The 23,926-nt window shown below is 44.9% G+C and overlaps 1 protein-coding gene across 1 annotated transcript in view; it reads right to left on the reverse strand.

The window, feature by feature from the left end:
• LOC310791610 (asc-type amino acid transporter 1-like) overlaps window positions 1–22,824 on the reverse strand; it is a gene marked incomplete at both ends in the record, with an annotated part of 191,603 nt that extends 168,779 nt beyond the window's left edge. Inside the window, 3 exons of the mRNA XM_083653274.1 lie at window positions 9,955–10,106; window positions 14,109–14,313; window positions 22,752–22,824. Of these exons, the coding sequence (XP_083509400.1) occupies window positions 9,955–10,106; window positions 14,109–14,313; window positions 22,752–22,824 (430 nt within the window). The remainder of the gene's footprint in view (window positions 1–9,954; window positions 10,107–14,108; window positions 14,314–22,751) is intronic.
• Between the last annotated feature and the right edge of the window lie 1,102 nt (window positions 22,825–23,926).

The following is a 23,926-nucleotide window of genomic DNA, read 5'->3' on the forward strand; positions in this document are numbered from 1 at the left end:
AGAGCAGCCTATTGAAGGCAGCCTCAGCACCCGAATACTAAACCAATCACAGCGTTTAGCCTTTAGCATTCTGATCCCCACCAGCTGGGATGGATCACCAACGCCTTCCCCTGGTCCAGGATCAGCTTCCTGAAGTCACTGAGCCGGCAATAACTGCCCCACACACACACACACACACACACACACACACACACACACACACACACACACACACACACACACACACACACACACACACACACACACACACACACACACAGACATACACACACACACACACACACACACACACACACACACACAACATCATGAGCGAATGTCTCCCTGTCCTTTTTTCGTTTGTCGAGGCCACCGGTGCGGTGCTGACAGGAGGAGGGGCTCAGGGGGGTTGTTTCCTGGTTGAAAACGGCGTGGCATTTCCTGGTTCGGTTTAGGCTAGTCTGAGTCACAGGAAGCAGGCTGCGGGGATCAGCTCTGCCATTGGCTCCGGCTGGCAATCAGGGAGGCCCGCCCACCCTGAGACCGCCCACCTGGTTGCCTCAGGAAGCCTGGCTTCTGCAGCATCACTCTTCAAAGAATAAATATAACATTGATTCGCTGCTCTCCACCTAACTACATAACATAACGTACATAACATACATAACTACATAACATAACTACATAACATAGGCCTGCATTGAAACGTTATATCATGCAAGTGTAAGACAATAGTTTGCACCATTCACTGCTAGAAGTTTGCCGTTTGCATTCTATCGTCGAACTGAAAGCCACTCTCCCATTGGTTGCTACCGGTGTTGGGCAAGTTACTTTCAAAATGTAATATACTACATATTACTAGTTACTTTCATTTGAAAGTAATAAGTTACTTTACAATATTACTTTCTGTGTAGAGTAACTCGTTACTTATTACACTACTTTTGCATTACTTTGACCAAAACAACAGCAGCAGCAGAATGACATCGCTGCCCCGGGACCATCCCGAAAAATCATTTCAACCTCCTTGAAGTCAGTGTAAATAATCCAAAGTACTAAATTTTATTATTTTCCTTTGTTATTGTCATCTATAGTGGTTATTTGCATGAAAACACAGTTTGTTTAGGAAATGATTGTATCTTTATTTAAATAGGTGCTTTGATTAAAAAACATTAACTCAATTTGTAACTTGAGTGACTTGACAAAGTAACTGGTATAATATTACTGAAATCCTATAAGTAATAAGTTATATTACTGAGTTACTGCTAAAAGTAATACATTACATGTAATATGTTACTTTTGTAATGAGTTACCCCCAACACTGGTTGCTACAACCTGTCACTCATTCAATTTCAAACCCCCTAGACCCGCCCTCAAACTACAGCTGTGGCTGTTAAAGGGCACAGAGTCATTTTATGCAGAGACTGGAGTGTGAGTTGCTCCTACAGCAGGAAATCAGGTCTGGCATTCCTCTGTGATGACAGGAATGTGCTCGTATATTTTCTCCACAGTGTGTTTGACACAGAGCTGAGAATAGAACACACATGTTTATGATGTGAATTCAGGAGAAACTGCAGCTTCAAAGTGTGCGGGGCTGTGTGGGATTAAAGACATACGTGCTCTGGTCTGATGATACATTTACACTTCAAACTTCAAAATGCTATCACAGAGCCAATAGGATGTGGCAATTAGTATGATTTTGGGACTTGGCGGTGCGAAGTAATACAAAACATTTTACTATGCCAAAAATATTAAAATGTTACTATGCTATTTCCCCACAGTCACCAACTACCTTGTACAAGCCAGTCAGATTTTGCTCCAGTGTCTATGTACTGTAGACACTGGAAATGTGGTCTGAAATTGACCAATCAGCGCTAAGAGTAGGGCGGGCCTTTGCCAGCCAATCAGAGCAGTAGCTGGTCTGGTGACCTACCATGATCCCTCAATCAACCTCTAAATGAGTTCTGTGCAGCATTCAATGAAACAGTCATGTGATTTTCAAGAGCATTTCATATAGCATGTCCAGTCTGACTGTGAACACTCCTAACAACATTTAATCTTTTAATCACTGTTAATATGAACTACTACAGGAGTACAACAACAACAACAACCACCACCACCACCTTGTTTAATTTTGTCCACAAAAAGACATGTCTAGTGTGACGCTCATTTCAATCATCCAGGTATAGTAAGATCAAAACAAAAACTAGAAACTAATTTGTGACATCTATCAAAAGCATGAGGGGAAACAGCACATAAGGTGAGTGTTTATGTTAAGTTATTTATTTGATTTCTTAATGGTCAAGCCCAGTGGTTCCCAAACTGCGCTACGCGTACCCCTATAGGCAGTGGTTCTCATCCTTTTTGTTTTCCTTTTGCTTAGATCATCATGCACAAGCAGAAACCTGAAAGTCCACCTGAAAGCTTAAAACACTTATTTTACCATTCATTCAGTATGAATGCTGCCATGTTGATTACAGTCATGTCTACGGACATCACAATAAACGAATCTGCAATAAAGTCGAATTCAGTCTGTCAAACTTCAGATTTACCTATGTTGTTTTTATCCTGTTTTACCTGTACTGTATGTGCGCTTCCTTATTTTTTCCTAACAATGGTGTTTTTTGTTGTTGCTGTTATTTTTTATTTTATGTTTCCTGTCTTTTGCTGTTGTTTTTAACTATTGCAAGTTTTTCTTTATAGGATGCCAATCAACACCAGGCAAAGGGACTGCCGACAAAAATTAGCCTTCTGGCTAAATCGGGTATATTTACATGACTATGTTGATTAATGTACACTGTCCCTTCACAAATAAAGTGAATTGAATTGAATTGAATTGAATTGAATTGAATTGAATTGAATTGAATGTCAGGGATGCAGCTCAGAAAACGCTCTGTTCATGTCATCTTATGGGAAGAATTGGATAACAGACAGAACCATTCATGTTCTTGTTGGAATGCCAACATCAAAACTTCTTCTTCTTCTTCTCCTTCCACCCATCCCACCAAATCCCTGATTGTGGGATGGGTGGAAGGAGAAGAAGAAGAAGAAGTTTCTACTGTGGTAAGACCTGACCATGGCACCACAGGTCCTCCAGTTTCTACTGTGGTAATATAAAAACAGTTCATGTCTGTCGTTTAGAACAATTATTTTTTTCCTCATTACCATTTTTGCCTACATTTCTTTTACCTTTGAATGTAAAGTTTGCATGATCATGTATGGGTTTCAAAGAATTTAAAAAAGTCATAATTGTCAGTAATGGCGGTCCAGTCAGGAAGTCTATCTTCCGATCAGGAAGTCAAAAAAAAAAAAAAAAAAAAAAGGACGGTGGCTCAGTGGTTAGTACTGTTGCCTCACAGCAAGAAGGTTCCGAGTTCGAACCCCGGTCCGTCCCAGGTCCTTTCTGTGTGGAGTTTGCATGTTCTCCCCATGTTTGTGTGGGTTTTCTCCGGGTGCTCCAGTTTCCTCCCACCACCATGTATGTATGTTAGGGTTAATACTCCTGTCAGTGCTCTTGACCAAGACACTTGCAAAAGAACTGGAGTTGGTCCCCGGGCGCTGCACTGCGGCTGCCCACTGCTCCTAGTTCTAGGAAGGTTCCTAGTAGAGGATGGGTCAAATGCAGAGGATGAATTTCCCCACGGGGATAAATAAAGGATAACTTAACTTAACTTAACTTCTGCATGCTTACAGTAGCTTGACGTCTCACACCATCCTGCCATCTCTCACACATGCCCTCTCATAACTCTTGCTGTCATTTCCCGGCTCGTCGATCGAGATATCAGCTGGTCACATCAGCTGGTCACATAGCACAGCGACACACCTCCATTGTTAGCCAATCATCTTGTTGCTTCTTAATATGTTTCTCACTCCACTTTAGTCCATTCATGCTGCCGTTATCACCCCCCCCCCCACGCACACACACACACACACACACACACACACACACACACACAGACACACACCATTAACTGCCCCACTACTGTACTTAATACTTTGCTTGTCTCTCATGATTGAAATGATGATTGTCCATCATTCCCGGGGAAAACATACATGTACTTTTTGCAGATTGGCATTTGGGTCTTTTGGCAGTTATTAATATGAATATATGAATGAATATATTCATATGAATATGTTAATGTGTGGTGATGTGATGAGAGCAGTGCTACTGAAATGTCCTGACACGGACACATGACTGACCAGGCTCCTATTCTTAGAAGTTCTTAGAACAGCCAGGCGTTAACTGGTCCCGACCGGCTCACACACACACACACACACACACACACACGCACACACACACACACACACACACACACACACACACACACACACACACACACACACACACACACACACACACACACACACACACACACACACACACACACACACACACACACACACACACACACTGTTGGTAATGTAACTGGATGTGTTCTGGACTCTCATTGAATACATTCATAGGGGAGGGAGATAGCGTGTGTGTTTGTATGAGTGAGCTGAGCACATATCTAGACTGACTTACATTCAGAGCGCTAAACTAAAAACAGTTTAGTCGGCCTGGCAGGGGTCCAGAACAACCAGTTAATCCTGTCACCTGATTGGCTGTTCCAGCAGCCAAACACTCCCACCAGGAACATGTCTGTTTTTTTGTTTGTTTTTTTACAAAAATCACTTTATAGTAAATCGACTTCCAATGCCAATTCCCTTTGCTTAGGCCAGGGGTTCTTAAAGTGGGGTCCGCGGAACCCCGTCAAAGAGATTATTTGTATTTTTTATTTATTAATATTTTTTGGGGTGCTGTATCCACTAGCGATTTGACCGGGGCTAGTGAAGATGTGTATCATATGAGACTAGAAGACCTAAGGCATCCATTGCAGCAACTATATCATGCTAGCAGCTAGCTTGTTGGGAAGGGGGCAGTAAATACAGTACAGTAATACAGTAAATAACGCTCCACATTCAGGCTAAAGTACTCGAGGGGGAAAAACCGGCATGGCCATTTTCAAAGGGGTGACTTGACCTCTCACCTCAAGATATCTGAATGAGAATGGCTTCTATGGGGACCCACGCGTCTCCCCTTTACAGACATGCCCAAGTCATGCTAATCCCATGCAGTCATTTTAAAATGTCAGGCCTAATTACTATCAGATTGTGATGATGACTTGTTATGGTTTCTTCAAAGCTACAGCAGCAGAATCTGACTGTGTGGTTCAGTTCCTCCATATTGACCGTGCAGCAACTGATCACTGTTGTCTCAGGGTCCAAACACCAAACACTTGTTTTTCTGCTGGCTTATTATTCACTTTTCTGCCATGTTGGCATAAACTCCTGAGTTGGAACATCACAGAGACGTTTGGCACAATGACAGATATTAAGAGCTCCAGAAGTCTGACCTCAATCGGCCTGAACTAGAACTGGGCAATAATATTATGTCAATAAAAAACTAAAAAAATCTAAAATCTAAAAAAACACATTTAAAAACAGTCAATGAAGATGCCAAATGGCCAATGGGATCCTGATTTGCAAGGTGTCCTGCCCACTTCCTGTTTCCATGGTGTTCAGTGACGGGTTGTCGTCATGGTAACCGCTGTCAAAACAATGCACAATGGCCAGGACACGCCCGCTCATTAGCGGTGGCTACAAAGGCTGGCACCATTATGTAGGCTGACACTGACAACTACACACAGACACGCGCGCACGCACACACACGCACACACACACACACACACACACACACACACACACACACACACACACACACACACACACACACACAACATTATGCCTCTCTTGCATGTTACATTAATCATTTGAGCTTTAAATCGTTACTGTGTCCAATAGAAAAATATTGTCACGCATTTTATGAAGGTATTTGTGTTATTTGCATATTCATATGCTGTTATTTTATATTTCCTGGCTACACTGTATCCATGGTAATGACGCAGCTATAAAGCCTCATCACAGGGAGAAGTTCCCCAGGTGTTTGACTGTTTCATGAAAAGCTGTAAATAGTGACGTAGCCTATCTGAGAGAGACACTAACTATTGTCTATTGACATCCAGACTGATTATCTACTGATCCATCTGTATCAGTAGTGTCTTTGTGTCATTTAGATTAGAAGTCTTTGATCCTGGTCAAGGTTAGACCGTTGGCCCTATAACTGATCAGTTAATGGTTACTGGGCTTGTTTACAGAAATCATCCATTAGTGTTGTAACTTTCCTTGAATTATTATCATCTTCTTTTATACCGAAGAGTTCAACTGAGACCAGGCTTCCTAAGTTCTCTCATCGTAAACACATGTCTCCTCGTTGGAGTCAACTGTCAGCTGTTAGTCCGACACATCATCAAAACACAACTCATCTCATACAGGTCTGTACGGTCACACCATATCACCTGCAGCAGGGACGCACCATGATGTCACCTGCAGCAGGGACGCACCATGATGTCACCTGCAGCAGGGATGAACCATGATGTCACCTGCAGCAGGGATGAACCATGATGTCACCTGCAGCAGGGATGAACCATGATGTCACCTGCAGCAGGGACGCACCATGATGTCACCTGCAGCAGGGACGCACCATGATGTCACCTGCAGCAGGGACGCACCATGATGTCACCTGCAGCAGGGATGCACCATGATGTCACCTGCAGCAGGGACGCACCATGATATCTCCTGCAGCAGGGATGTACCATGATGTCACCTGCAGCAGGGATGCACCATGATATCACCTGCAGCAGGGATGTACCATGATGTCACCTGCAGCAGGGATGCACCATGATGTCACCTGCAGCAGGGACGCACCATGATATCTCCTGCAGCAGGGATGATCCATGATATCACCTGCAGCAGGGATGCACCATGATATCACCTGCAGCAGGGACGCACCATGATATCACCTGCAGCAGGGACGCACCATGATGTCACCTGCAGCAGGGACGCACCATGATGTCACCTGCAGCAGGGACGCACCATGATATCACCTGCAGCAGGGATGCACCATGATGTCACCTGCAGCAGGGATGCACCATGATATCACCTGCAGCAGGGATGTACCATGATGTCACCTGCAGCAGGGATGCACCATGATATCACCTGCAGCAGGGATGCACCATGATGTCACCTGCAGCAGGGATGCACCATGATATCACCTGCAGCAGGGATGCACCATGATGTCACCTGCAGCAGGGATGCACCATGATGTCACCTGCAGCAGGGACGCACCATGATATCACCTGCAGCAGGGATGCACCATGATGTCACCTGCAGCAGGGACGCACCATGATATCACCTGCAGCAGGGATGCACCATGATGTCACCTGCAGCAGGGACGCACCATGATATCTCCTGCAGCAGGGATGTACCATGATGTCACCTGCAGCAGGGACGCACCATGATGTCACCTGCAGCAGGGACGCACCATGATATCACCTGCAGCAGGGACGCACCATGATATCACCTGCAGCAGGGACGCACCATGATGTTACCTGCAGCAGGGATGTACCATGATATCACCTGCAGCAGGGCGCACCATGATATCACCTGCAGCAGGGATGTACCATGATATCACCTGCAGCAGGGATGCATCATGATGTCACCTGCAGCAGGGACGTACCATGATATCACCTGCAGCAGGGACGCACCATGATGTCACCTGCAGCAGGGACGCACCATGATGTCACCTGCAGCAGGGATGTACCATGATATCACCTGCAGCAGGGATGCACCATGATGTCACCTGCAGCAGGGATGTACCATGATATCACCTGCAGCAGGGATGCACCATGATGTCACCTGCAGCAGGGACGTACCATGATATCACCTGCAGCAGGGACGCAGCATGATGTCACCTGCAGCAGGGACGCACCATGATGTCACCTGCAACAGGGATGCACCACTGCAGCAGGGATGCACCATGATATCACCTGCAGCAGGGATGCACCATGATATCAGCTGCAGCAGGGATGCACCATGATATCACCTGCAGCAGGGACGCACCATGATATCACCTGCAGCAGGGACGCACCATGATATCACCTGCAGCAGGGACGCACCATGATGTCACCTGCAGCAGGGACGCACCATGATGTCACCTGCAGCAGGGATGAACCATGATATCACCTGCAGCAGGGACGCACCATGATGTCACCTGCAGCAGGGACGCACCATGATGTCACCTGCAGCAGGGACGAACCATGATATCACCTGCAGCAGGGATGAACCATGATATCACCTGCAGCAGGGATGCTGCAGGTGTCCTTTGCATATCACAGAACATTCACATGTTTATCTGAGTGAGCTATAACCCACTTTCTCTCAAGCTCTTATCATATTTAGTCAACCTCATCCTGATTTTATTTAGTCAAGTTTTTGTCATTTAAGTGTCTAAGTATTTTCATCTCATCTTAGTCAAAGAAAACCGTAACTATTCATTAGAATTTCCAAACTTATTTTTAAGATATATTAATCTGTTATTCTGGAATTGTTTTAAGGTTTGAATGTGCAATACAGACACAGATGTTTAACTTCTTCTTCTCTTCTGATTGGATCTCTGCCCAATTCGTCCCTCCCTAACATTTAGTCTAGTTTTCACCAGTGAAAATAGGTAGTCGACTAACATTTTTCCTCATAGTTTTCGTCTACGAAATCAACACTGCTATGGATGCATGTCTCCACCTAGTGGTGCACTCCTCTTCCAAACTCACACACACTTTTCCACAACTACACCATGTATCTGAAACAATGTTTACTTACTGTCAATCTCATCAAAGTTTCTGAAGACCATGTCCACGTGATCCCACTCCATAAAGCTGCATTTCCCAATGAAGGGCTGGGCAAACACCACATACTGATATATATTTCAATTCAAATACATGTCACTCTTGTGTTAGAATGAGTAAATGGGCATTGACACTGTTTTTATATAACCCTTGATCAATTCTCATTCATCTTTTATCTTTTCTTTTTTATTTATCTGTAGGCTACATACGTGCACTGCCAAGAGTAGCGGCAGCATTATAAACCAGAGACCAGACTATATCAAAAACATAAACACACAGTGGCGTCTTTCATGCATGCTAGCAAGCAAAACTGCTGTCTGTCTGACCACAGACTGCAGAAAGAGACGCAGGATAGCCAAGCGAATGTGATTGGATGAACGTTTGACGTTAGGCCAATCACAGGCAGAGAGGGTGCCTCCAGCCTTCGCCATCATCCGAAAAACAATATGGCCTACAGTATGGGGAGCAGCTACAGTGCAGTCGTTCCAGTGGACTCAGTCCTGACTCAGCCATTTCTTTGTCCATAATGTGAACGTGCCAAATGAACTCTGACCCCTCTAAAACAAAGTACCACCCCAGGAGATGGTTAGTGGTTTGTTTGTGCTGGCTTGACTTGACTTCATTAATTCATGCTTGCAGCAAAGTGTCCTGAAAATGATGCAGAATACAAAACCACTAAAATCATACATCATATTCATAAACATAAAGAGAGCACATTTGTACACATGAAACAAGACAAAGTACAAAAATAAAGCGCGTAGCGTGGAGATTCCGGAGAGATGATGCGCCATGGCTGCAGTTATGGAAATCGCCCGCTCCGCAGCCTCCCAAAATTGTGACTGACAGACAGACAGAGAGACAGACACCGCCCACCCACTTAGGCGCCATCATGCAACTGTGCGCCATCGGCTTATACTACATCACAGTTGCTCGAGTGACATCACTGATGACATCACAACTGCCTAAGTGACATCAAAGTTGCGCAATCACAGTTGCTCGAGTGACGTCACTGATGACATCACTGATGAGATCATAATCGGGACTGACACCGCCACCGTGACCACACCACTTAGCCAATTTTAACGAAGATGTTCTCAACCTAAGTGACAAATTGGAGACAAAATGAGAGAAGACGACCAGACTACCAGTGAAAGGTGTTAAAAGTGGGTTAAAATGAGTGAGACTGTGTGGGACTCACAGATACAGACGGTGGAGAGCAGTCTGGTGGCCATGTATGGAGGCACGCAGTTCTGGAAGGCCGGCTGCAGGACGTAGTTGGAGAAGGTGAGGGCGATGACGGCCAGCGTGGTGGGATACATGATGAGGACAGCACTCCATAGCAGCAGGAAGCTACAGGGACAAGACACCAAGGGTTCATATGTAGGGGCAAGACACCAAGGGTTAATTAGGGATGTCCGATATTATCGGCCTACCGATATTATCGGCCGATATTAGCATAAAAAAATCGATATCGGAAAATATCGTTGTTGTTTTTTTGAAATACAGGGGGAGTCTCACTGAGAGCAATGCTCTCTTTTTCAGGAGTGCCCTGTTCACATTCACACACACATTCATACCTGGAAGCTGACCAGTACAACCACAGTCTGATCTGTTGGCCACTGAGCAGCTCCACTGGAGCAGTTGGGGTTAAGGGCCTTGCTCAAGGGCACCTCAGTGGTGGTAATGAGGAAGGGGCAAGCGCTGCCTTTTCACTTTCCCCACCCAGATTTATCCTGCCGGTCCCGGGGATTGAACCGACGACCTTCTGGTCACAAGCTCGCTTCTCTAACACTTACAACTTTAACACAACATGCATATTATATATTAAACTCTTCAGCTACATTAAGCTACATTATGTAACTTGTTACGTGAAATTTTGGTGGAAAAAAAGCCCGCTTATATCGGTATCGGTTGATATCGGTTGATATCGGTATCGGAAATTAAGAGTTGGACATTATCGGATATCGGATATCGGTAAAAAAGCCAATATCGAACATCCCTAGTTAACACGTTCAATGCCAATGACGAGTTGACTCGTCAAACACAATCCAACCGTTCACTGCCAATGACGAGTTGACTCGTCAAAAAAAAAATATATATTTTTTTGACGGTGCTACGTGGATCAATGCCCCCCACGTCTCCTATAAAAATATTGGAAGTATTGAATGTGTATAATCTATTTTACCGACCAACTAAGTGGCGACAGTGCTCTCCCGACAGAGAGAAAGCCAACCAAAAACAGCCGCGGGAGCAAGCCATTCTCAAGGAAATGGCTTGGCGATTTTACAGTCATCAGTCACCAGACTCGCCCGAGAGCGGCCGCGCCAGCAGCAGCACACCGAGAGCGGAGAGCGGTGCTGGCGTGGGGGATTGCAAATTTGCATAATAGATTATGGGTGAAACACACTTTGAAACACCCGCAGAAAGGCCAGAATCGCACGCATTCCGAAAACCCAGAAACGAACGAGCCTCATTCTCATACTGTAGGCGAAAACGCTTTCACGCTGCTGCACGGGCGCACAACGGTGGGGCGTTCCAAAAATAGCCTGGTTGAAAAACACAGTTTGAAACACGCAGCATAAAGCCTAGAATCGCACAAAGCTTCATCAAAGCTCTCAAACCCAAGAAACAAGTGAGCCCTATCCACACTCGCTGCCAGGGAGGGAGGCTGCTCAAACTCGCAGCAGCAGCAGCAGCAGCAGAACACTCGCTTGTGACAAACGCAGGCTGAAAGCCACCAGACACGCCCACGGAGGGAGGAGTTTGAAGGAGAGGGCGTTCAGAACTATATTGTTTAGATGTCTGATCTCTCACTGATGCCAAAAATAAATGGTTAAAGTGACTGTTCTGCCTGTTTGATTGAATTTCACAAAACTGCGATTATCTCAGCTTTCACTCTCAGACGCTGAAACCATGCTGTACTCAACGGCTAATATCTACATAACTACTAACTCTACAAACTAACTATTTTAGACAGAGAAAGCACACATTCTATTAGTACTTTTGTGAACTTTGTGTTCACAAACTCCAAGCAGAAAATAATCCTCGGCTCTTGTAAAATGAGCCAGAATCCTCAAAAAAACCCTCTGGCAGAACCTACCTACAGTAAAAAAAAAAAGGCTGGCAGTGAATGTGTTAATATGTAGGGGCAAGACCCCAAGGGTTAATATGTGACAAAGTATTACCACTTTAATGACACATCCACATGAAGCTGACAATTCAAACACATTAAAGGGGCACTCCACCGAAAAACTATACTGATTTATTTGCACATGATCTCTCACACATCTCTGACACTGTGGGCGTGGCCCCTGAGAGAGCCTGGCACTGTGGACGTGGCCCCTGAGAGAGCCTGGCACTGTGGGCGTGGCCCCTGAGAGAGCCTGGCACTGTGGGCGTGGCCCCTGAGAGAGCCTGGCACTGTGGGCGTGGCCCCTGAGAGAGCCTGGCACTGTGGGCGTGGCCCCTGAGAGAGCCTGTCACTGTGGGCGTGGCCCCTGAGAGAGTCTGGCACTGTGGGCGTGGCCCCTGAGAGAGCCTGGCACTGTGGGCGTGGCCCCTGAGAGAGCCTGGCACTGTAGGCGTGGCCCCTGAGAGAGCCTGGCACTGTGGGCGTGGCCCCTGAGAGAGCCTAGCACTGTGGGCGTGGCCCCTGAGAGAGCCTGTCACTGTGGGCGTGGCCCCTGAGAGAGTCTGGCACTGTGGGCGTGGCCCCTGAGAGAGTCTGGCACTGTGGGCGTGGCCCCTGAGAGAGCCTGTCACTGTGGGCGTGGCCCCTGAGAGAGCCTGTCACTGTGGGCGTGGCCCCTGAGAGAGCCTGGCACTGTGGGCGTGGCCCCTGAGAGAGCCTGGCACTGTGGGCGTGGCCCCTGAGTGGCTGAATCTGTCCGAGGTCGGTCTCCTACTATTCAGAACAAGTGGAAGCTGTTCGAAAAATGGTGCCTGAAAGAGGACCACATTCCTTATCTGTGTCAATGGAATGGAAGCCATTGTGGTCGTTTTACAGGACTTAATTTAGAAGAACCAGATGGACAAACCAGTCTCACATGACACCCATTGTACAACACGTGCCAGCCACACATACACACTCATGCTGACGGTGGCCGGTGAAATAGTCTCTGCATTTATCCCATCCAGGTTTGTCTTTCCTCTTGGGGGCAGCGATGAGCAGTGTCCAGCATTCTAGTGTACAGAAAGGGCCTTTTCACAAGATACCTCACCTGGGCACTATAGGCACTGAGGGCATGCGGTAAGGGGGCATGCCCTGGGGGCCACAGCATCCTAGGTGGGAATCGAACCCAGGTTCCTTCTTGCTCTGAGGCGACAGCGCCACCGTGCCCCTAGCGATATTACCGTATTGTGTAATTTCATGTTACAATCATTGAAATGACCTAGTCCTGGATGCCATTTTTGCTGTTTTGCTGTTTGCTGTTTGCTGACTGGCTGCTACAACTTCATTGATGATCTAAGACTTCCGTGCTTGTTTGATTGTGGTCCGAACATCATTTCAGACAAACACTTTGCACCACCAGAAGAGGAGAGGAGACATGAGAAGACAAGAACATCCTGGATCTCGGCGTGTCTCACCGCAAAACATTTACAATCAGCTGAAAACAGTCGCTCACTTGTAGCCAAAAAAGGCTCCAGTCAATAGCTGCAATTACTAGCCAAGTAGCCAGAGAGCTACAGCCAGGAGCTTTTGGCCCAGCTTTTGGTTTCTCTCTGCCTGTGGCGGCTCGGGCTGATTCAAAAGTTAAATCAACTAGATGGATGTTAAGACGACGATATCAACTGTGTTCAAAGCAGGACTGCTCTCTTCACTTTGCTTGGTTTGACGTGAAAGGCTCTGATTAGGCTCTTTGGCTTTTTGATGCACAAATGTTTGCTCTTTCCGTTTCCCCTCCGTTTGTGCAAATGAATGAATGAAAGGAGACAGAAGAAGTGAAAGGAGTGATCCGTCCCACAGCAGAGGAGGGCCTCTTTGACTCTCTCAGACTAACAGTGCTGCTCCAGGGTCACTTTACATATCACATGACCACAGGAGCTTCACAACACATTCACAGCTGATTGGTTCCAGATGAAGAGTCCGGCGAAACTGAACCATTCTCCCTGCATACATCTGCATCTGGACTGCTGTATAACAAGGTCCACACCAAGAGGTGAGAACCTGAGATTCATAAGCCCAGAAGGTCCCACAGAGGACCATGTAAATGACGTAAAATTGAAGTGACGAGGTTTTCACATGACAACAGTGTGACATGTTGTCTCATGTTGTTATGAACATACTGTATATTGTGTTAAAGACAGACCTGCGTCATCCAAAACTGTACACCACCAGACCACCAGACTCACCCCACCAGCCCTCCAAAGATCTCCGTCACGTAGGAGTAGTCTCCTCCAGACTTGGGGATGGTGACGCCCAGCTCGGCGTAGCACATGGACCCCAGGGCGCAGATGCCCCCTCCCAGCACCCACACGATGAGCGACAGCCCCACCGAGCCCGCATGTTCTAGCACCCCTTTGGGAGAGATGAAGATCCCAGAGCCGATGATGTTCCCTGGAGAAGGTAGGGGAGAGAGGGTGTGGAGGTTGTAACGGTTAGGCGTAGTTTAACACAGAGGATGATCAAAATGTGTGCCTAAAACTTCTCTGACTTTATGTTACACCCAAATCATTGACGTACAGTTCAAGCGATTTCTTGATCCTGAAAACACATAATATGCTACATCTGTCCATCAAATTTCACCCAAATACATGTTCACATTTATTCTTTAATATGCTGCTGAAAGACTAAAGGTAATAAGACAAAACACACAGACTCAAAGAAGCTTCTGAAGGCATCCCAGCTCTTAAAATAAAACCAGGATGGATTCGCTGATTCAACTCCATTTTGTTTCAACTACTGACTGTCCAAAAACCACCTTATCATTACCATCAAGTCTCCTGCCTCAGCTGCTTTTAGGGTGTGTGTTGGTCTTCAACCTACAATTACGTGTTACGTTTTAAGCATCTAACTGACAGGCTTAACCAGAATGAGGCACCAATAGTAAGATACAGGGCTGACAGCACCCAGACAAGACAACAGATCTTCCTGTAACCTTAAATGATCTTGAATGAGAGAAGTGAAGGGAAGACATAAGAACGGGTCAGAAGTAGCTGCTAAACCATCCGGTCACGTGATCTCACATTGTTTAGTTCTGAGGGACCGTCTGGCCTCCAGCCAGGGGCGGGCCTTTTCAGAAATTACAAAGTGCACAGGCCAATCAGGGACCTGTCTGGTAGTTGAAAACATAACCAGCCAATCAGGGACGGCGCTGGCGAAACAGTAATGGCTGCTCCCATGGCTCTGCGCCTCCCGAAGCAACGGGCACAGGCAGTAATGTTAAGGTTGGTAGAGTTTACACAGCCGTAAGTGTAGATATTGCAGAAATAGACGCAAATCCAAAAACAACAATTAAACAAGAACAAGAAAAGACGTTTTCGCCGTTCTTCCGAGTGGATTTGGTTTTGACTGGATCCGACGCTGATTGGCTGAAGGACTGGATTTGGCTACGCTGATTGGCTGAAGGAATCCAGACAGATAAAATGACAGAATAGGTCTATTTATTTCCACTGAGCCCAAAATGATATACACATAGTGTTGTAATTTAATGAACATTTGGAGCTGAAGAATGGGAAAGTATGGATTAATTATTATTACTAATAATCACATAGACAATCTCAAATCAAGTTGCCATTTTCTTGGAAGTCTTTCCTTGGGTGTTTGTGCTATATCCTTCTGTTCTATGACTGATTGTGCATCATAGTTAGGCTAGTTCTCTGTAAATAAACATTTCATTTGTCTCACACTTTCCACAGCAGGGCTGACCAGGGCCAGCTCAACAACTGTATCATAATGGGAATAAAGCCAGCGATAATACCCCAGAGTGATTATGGTATGTTGGGGATAAAAATAGGCTGTGCCTTTGTACTACTCACAGCAGCACGAGGCGAGTAAACATAATCAGAGATAAGAATGTTGCAAGGAATGGATGATTGCTAACTAGCTCTGTGGTGACCAAAAGAGTTAGCAAAGCAAGCTAATCCATCATTTAACCATGGAGAAACTATCAGTACATGTGAATTTGACCAATCAGATCACATCTATTATCTATATTTGAATCAATAGCCATGGGGGGGAGGAGGGGGCGGGGGAAGGGGTGCAATGTCCAAGCCCTGATCAGCCCAGCTTGGCCCTACAGTGTAAACAGCTCAGCTGGACCAAATCCAAATGGGAATTAACAAACTTAGTGTTGACTCAGTTGGCTAAAGCCCTTATTCACATGGCACTAGTATGGACCCATCTCACAGCAACCGTTTTGAGGTGGTAAAAGCAGGAAGTGTATTGTAACCAATACCATTAATGATGGTTCCATCCCGTTTAGGTGTTCCAGTGCCAGGGGCCCTCCTCGTTAATGTCATTGGTTACACATGCTTTACTTCCTGCTTTGCTGTGAAAAGAGCCCGCGGACCTCTGCTAGGTCATTTGTAATGATTGCGGAGGTTGTCTGTGATCTTAATCCCGTGCGAATCTGCCATGTCCGTAATTAAAGAACAGTTCCACCTCAAATTACCTCCCATACTTCACCAAACATCTCATTTGATCTGCCCCAGTTTTTATGGTAGCATGCAGTAAGGAACATTTTTCATCTTTCAACAGGCCAGTAGATAGATAGATAGATAGATAGATAGATAGATAGATAGATAGATAGATAGATAGATAGATAGATAGATAGATAGATAGATGACCCCACCATGTGCCAAGTTCAAATCCAGCCTTGGACTCCTTCCACAACATCCCCCCCTCTCTCTCTCTCTCTCTCTCTCTGTACTCTGGCAAATCCAGCAAACAGCAGCTGTCAAAGCAAAACATGTTTTGCTCCTTTCTGGACCAGAAGAGATGAGAGTCTCCATCAGAAGAGCCATGGCTCAGTGCACTGTAAAGGACTGACCACTGGCTTAGCTGCTGGCCTTCTGTTCTTCTCAGATTGATTATGGTACTATCACTATACTAGGTTTGCTTCATCGTCCACCTGCTCCAACCTGGACCCCCTGCATCACTCAGCCTTGAGAAGTATATCACGTATTCTAGCTTGAGGACCCGTCACTGTACCTTACACAGCATGCTAGGATGGTCACCCCTCACTTTGCGTAGGCTACAACCAGGGTTGGGAGGGTTACTTTAAAAATGTAATCCGATACAATTACTAATTACCTGTTAAAATTTGTAATCGGTAATGTAATCCAAGTATCACAATGTGACTGATTACTTTACGCTACTTTTGGATTACTTTTGAACACATTTTCTGCATGCTCCTCAAAATGACATTTTCCCCCCCAAAAAACAGCTGGTCTGTGTCATCGTCATTTAATAGGTCAGGTCTCCTTTTACCTGTCTCACCTCTTCTGAAAAAACTCTCAAGCGACGTTTCTCAAACTCACTCGCTGGAACTCGCCCATCTATTTTGGTCAGCGGGCTGCGAGCGTCTGATGACCGTCTGATGACCTGGCGTGCGTGTTGTGGACCGAGGAGAGGTGCAGGCTGGCAGCACCGCACTGGTCCACACAGACAGGCCATGCCAAGTTCTTCATTGAACACAAATAGTCTTTCTCTCTCTCTCTCTCTCTCTCTCTCTCTCTCTCTCTCTCTCTGTCTGTCTTTCTGTCTCTCTCCCTATTTTTCCCCCCTTCTTCTATGGCGGTCCACGGCCCGTGGGGGTTGGGAACCACTGGTTTAGGCAACAAAGCAGCTTGGTTGAGGTCAGGGACAGTGTTATGGTTTGGGTTGGGGTTAAAACACAAAATGACTCGCTCGGGACTTGAACTGGCACTCTCTTCTTGCTCGTAAGATGCTACACCACCAGTCCCACCCCCGCTTATGCCCCAGCCACGTACTCCAACATGCGACAGTCCTGAACGTGAATATGAACGTACACACACACACACACACACACACACACACACACACACACACACACACACCAGAGTCCTGCATCGGGTCGGGGTTCCGCGGGGCCCCGCCGGGTACCCGCAAAAAAATGCGGGGGGCGGGTGTTATTTTGTCTTCATTTTATTTGCGGGCTCGGATCTGGGTAGAATAAACAACATGCGGCCCGGGTCGCGGGTGTTGTATAATATATGTATTTTTATTTACTTTTTATATAACGATAATAATCAGTCAGTGTGTAACTTCATGTTTTGTCTGAGTCTGACGACCTGATGTCTTTGTCACAATCAGTCAGACTCAGAGAAAATACTGCAGTTGCAAATCCTGGCGGCTAAGTGGCAGTATTGGCTTGTTTATTGGAGGGGGGGTCAGTGGTCAGGTCGTCACTCAGGGCAGGGCAGGCACAAGAGACAGGTAGGTCACTGACTGACTTCAGTTCAGTAGTACATTTCGTTCAGTATCTTAGACCTAGACCTATGCTAGCTAGCTTGTTGCATTGCATGACAGCTAGCGCCAGCAAGGCTAGCATGTTTCCTTTAGCTGCTGCCTGGCCCTGGCTGGCCTGCTGGCACTGGCACCAGTGACAAAACACCGTCAATGTGCTTAATTGTAAATAACGTTATGCAATGCCTGCCGAGTCCGACTGCACCGACCACCGTTGTTGGCTCTCGTCAGTGACTCGGCCAGAAAAGACCGCTATTCGCTTCCTGTGTGAATTGTGAAACGATTGCAGTTACTTTGGTTATGTTCACTTCAAAGAAATGTATATGCGGAAGCGGAGCGGGGCACAGGTCTCATGTCTGCGGGGCGGGGTGGGTTGCGGTACTGACTGATCATATGAGCGGGTTCGCGGAGCGGGGTCGGTACTGCACGTCGCGGGGCCTGGCGGAACCGGGTCTTGAAAATCAGACCCGCGCAGGACTCTGACACACACACACACACACACACGTACAAGACCAAGTGCAAAGAGCAGCTACAGCAACGCAAAGCACCTGATACTACCCAGAGATTTAGTGTGGCTGACTAGAGCTCGCAGTTGGAGCCCTTCTACAGGCGAAGATTAATCTTTGCAACCCCACTCAGGCGAGGCGTACAGGCTGGGGGGCGAAACGCTGGTGACCCTGAGATACCTGCTGAGGATGTAGAAGGGTTTCCAACGGTGTGAGTGCTCTGGCCACACTCTCACCAAGGAATACCGCCGTGGGGGTGGCAGGTCGTGGCTCCTGCGGTTTCTGCTTGTGGCGAGGCATCTTTTGATGTTTACTTCACCTGTAATATCAAACACCACAGAGACACACAGGAGTTAATGTGTAATATCAAACACCACAGAGACACACATGAGTTAATGTGTAATATCAAACACTACAGAGACATACAGGAGTTAATGTGTAATATCAAACACCACAGAGACACACATGAGTTAATGTGTAATATCAAACACTACAGAGACATACAGGAGTTAATGTGTAATATCAAACACACTACAGAGACACACAGGAGTTAATGTGTAATATCAAACACTACAGAGACATACAGGAGTTAATGTGTAATATCAAACACCACAGAGACACACATGAGTTAATGTGTAATATCAAACACCACAGAGACACACAGGAGTTAATGTGTAATATCAAACACTACAGAGACATACAGGAGTTAATGTGTAATATCAAACACACTACAGAGACACACAGGAGTTAATGTGTAATATCAAACACTACAGAGACACACAGGAGTTAATGTGTAATATCAAACACTACAGAGACATACAGGAGTTAATGTGTAATATCAAACACCACAGAGACACACAGGAGTTAATGTGTAATATCAAACACTACAGAGACACACAGGAGTTAATGTGTAATATCAAACACCACAGAGACATACAGGAGTTAATGTGTAATATCAAACACTACAGAGACATACAGGAGTTAATGTGTAATATCAAACACTACAGAGACATACAGGATTTAATGTGTAATATCAAACACTACAGAGACATACATGAGTTAATGTGTAATATCAAACACCACAGAGACACACAGGAGTTAATGTGTAATATCAAACACCACAGAGACATACAGGAGTTAATGTGTAATATCAAACACCACAGAGTCATACAGGAGTTAATGTGTAATATCAAACACTACAGAGTCATACAGGAGTTAATGTGTAATATCAAACACTACAGAGACACACAGGAGTTAATGTGTAATATCAAACACTACAGAGACATACAGGAGTTAATGTGTAATATCAAACACACTACAGAGACACACAGGAGTTAATGTGTAATATCAAACACCACAGAGACATACAGGAGTTAATGTGTAATATCAAACACCACAGAGACACACAGGAGTTAATGTGTAATATCAAACACAACAGAGACACACAGGAGTTAATGTGTAATATCAAACACTACAGAGACACACAGGAGTTAATGTGTAATATCAAACACTACAGAGTCATACAGGAGTTAATGTGTAATATCAAACACTACAGAGACACACAGGAGTTAATGTGTAATATCAAACACTACAGAGTCATACAGGAGTTAATGTGTAATATCAAACACCACAGAGACACACAGGAGTTAATGTGTAATATCAAACACCACAGAGACATACAGGAGTTAATGTATAATATCAAACACCACAGACTCACACAGGAGTTAATGTGTAATATCAAACACTACAGAGACATACATGAGTTAATGTGTAATATCAAACACTACAGAGACATACAGGAGTTAATGTGTAATATCAAACACCACAGAGACACACAGGAGTTAATGTATAATATCAAACACTACAGAGACACACAGGAGTTAATGTGTAATATCAAACACCACAGAGACACACAGGAGTTAATGTGTAATATCAAACACTACAGAGACACACAGGAGTTAATGTGTAATATCAAACACTACAGAGACACACAGGAGTTAATGTGTAATATCAAACACCACAGAGACATACAGGAGTTAATGTGTAATATCAAACACTACAGAGACACACAGGAGTTAATGTGTAATATCAAACACCACAGAGACACACAGGAGTTAATGTGTAATATCAAACACCACAGAGACACACAGGAGTTAATGTGTAATATCAAACACCACAGAGACATACATGAGTTAATGTGTAATATCAAACACCACAGAGACATACATGAGTTAATGTGTAATATCAAACACCACAGAGACATATAGGAGTTAATGTGTAATATCAAACACTACAGAGACACACAGGAGTTAATGTGTAATATCAAACACTACAGAGACACACAGGAGTTAATGTGTAATATCAAACACTACAGAGACACACAGGAGTTAATGTGTAATATCAAACACTACAGAGACACACAGGAGTTAATGTGTAATATCAAACACCACAGAGACATACAGGAGTTAATGTGTAATATCAAACACCACAGAGACATACAGGAGTTAATGTGTAATATCAAACACCACAGAGACATACAGGAGTTAATGTGTAATATCAAACACTACAGAGACATATAGGAGTTAATGTATAATATCAAACACCACAGAGACACACAGGAGTTAATGTGTAATATCAAACACCACAGAGACACACAGGAGTTAATGTGTAATATCAAACACTACAGAGACATACAGGAGTTAATGTGTAATATCAAACACTACAGAGACACACAGGAGTTAATGTGTAATATCAAACACTACAGAGACACACAGGAGTTAATGTGTAATATCAAACACTACAGAGACATACATGAGTTAATGTTATGACGTCATCGTCTACCCTACACGAGTGCCGTCTCCGTACATATACTTGCCTGCGACTTTGGCTCCCAAGCTGTCTAAAACAGCGAGACGCCCGTATTTACAAGTGTCACAGAAACATTTCAAAGCCACCTACTTGGGAAGAAGGGTTCATAGCTTCTGGACGGCGGGGTTTGAAAGCTCGACGCTGCTCATAAATGCCTCTTTTCATCTGAAGTCTGTGCTGGTGATATACATTTTTCCGGGTTAGAGCCCAGCCGTCACAGTGCTCAACAGCGCCACTCTGGTCGGAAGCTCGGTAAAAAATAAAATCACCAGCAGAGACAGGAGAGAGCAGCTGTCATTTTCAATTTGATGCGTCACCAGTGATCACACAGTGTATGAAGATTTGATTGGAATGTATGGATGCACAGTCCATAACGGAGACCATTGAAGACATCATTTGTCGGTGTGGACTTGACATCATGCAGATGCAGGCCAGACATATGATGCTGCCTCTGTGCTTCAGGGGAAGATGACAGAGGAGGCAAAAAGAATAGATAAAAACCCCAAAGCTCTCTCAATACACTGTGTCAACCACAGCCTCAACCTCCTACTGCAAGAGGTCACGTCAAAGTGTCCAATGGTGAGGGGGGTCCTCTCTCTTGTGCATGACATCCACCAGATGATGTCCTCCTCCCCAAAAAGGCTGGATAGCAACCGCCAGGGCCGGTTCCAGAACAAGATGACTAGGGATGCATCCTGGAAGGGGTGCGCATGCACGGGCTGACCGACCCGGGTGGCCGGCCGAAATTTGACATGTTATTTTACTAAAAATACTGCATTAAAAAAAAATATATATATAATTTCAAGTAGAATGAGCAAGAATATTTCAAGTGTTTCAAGTGCTTTACTGAAATATTTGGACCAGATAATGATAATACATTAATTAATTAATTCATTCATTTTTCTCTCTTTTTGAGAAAAATGAATTCTTTTAACGTTTCTACTGAGATGATGACTCTATTTTACAAGAGCTTCATTCAGTCCGTTTTAACCTTTTGTTTTATTGCTTGGTTCGGCAACTTAAATTTGGCAAACACAAACAGACTTAACAGTCTTGTTAAAATATCGAGCAAGATCTCTGGGACCAACCAGACCAAGCTCTCAGAGATCTATTCTCTACATGTCCTCAGGAAGGCACATGCCATTCTGGACTGCCAGAACCACCCACTACAAAGTGGGTTTGAGCTCCTACCTTCTGGTCGGCGTTTCAGAGCGCCTGCCAGGCGCACGAAGAGGTTCCACGCCTCTTTTGTCCCTAGCGCCATCAACAAGCTTAACAGCAACTAGCTCCCCACTGCACTCCTTACAGACTCTCGCATATTTGCACATTATTTTTTGCACTGTATCTGCACTTGTGTTTGCTCTGCGGTATGGGTTTGAAAATTACGTTGTGTGTTCGAACTCCTTGTTTACTTGTTTGCTGTTGTTTGTCATGCTCTCTTGTTGTCTTTGTTGTACTCTGTTTTGTATTTTATCTTGCTGCAAAACCAATTTCCCCTAGGGGACAATAAAGTGAACTCAACTCAACTCAACAACTACAATTATCTCAACCTTAAAAGGTTACATGTGCCAAAAAGCCATAAATTCGAATCAAAGAACAAAGAAAAACAACAATTATAATTCAAGTTTAAACAGTAAGTGTGCAGCTGCAGCATTTATAAAAAACACACACAAAAAAACACTCTTTTCAACTGAGCATGCAGACAATTAAAATAAGGGTGCAATGCATGCTTTTGCACCCCTGTAAAACCGGGCCTGGCAACCGCGCCTTGAAACCCCTCTCTCTGCCCAACGCGTTTGTGTGTGTGTGTGTGTGTGTGTGTGTGTGTGTGTGTGTGTGTGTATAATGCGTACGTGCATGCATTGGCAGTGCACATTGTGGCAAAAATCTAATCTAAATCTACACTGACTCTGCGTCAGACTGTTGTAATCAATTCCATTTACTTTGTTAGCCTGTGAAATGTCCTTCCTTCTTTTTTTAATCAATAACCATGAAGATAACTCACTGCAGCTCAGCTACTCCAGATGAAGTATTCATACTTGTCCTGCAGTCACCCTCTCAGATGCTGTCTCCTACTGTGTCTCTAAGACCAGCAGGTGGTGCTGTTTCATAATTTCACAGCACCTGAGTCCACTGAGCTTCTTTCAGTCAGCAGCTTTCAACAGCTCAAGAGAATATAATATAATATAATATAATATAATATAATATAATATAATATAATATAATATAATATAATATAATATAATATAATATAATATAATATATTATAAAACGGCTCTCTCAAATCAAGCAATCTGATTGGTTCACAGCCATCGTATAAATCCCGTAACCCACTCCAATAACCCATGGCCACGCAACTCATAACC

Source organism: Poromitra crassiceps (assembly GCF_964638095.1).
Source record: "Poromitra crassiceps genome assembly, chromosome: 16".
Classification (NCBI taxonomy): Eukaryota; Metazoa; Chordata; class Actinopteri; order Beryciformes; family Melamphaidae; genus Poromitra; species Poromitra crassiceps.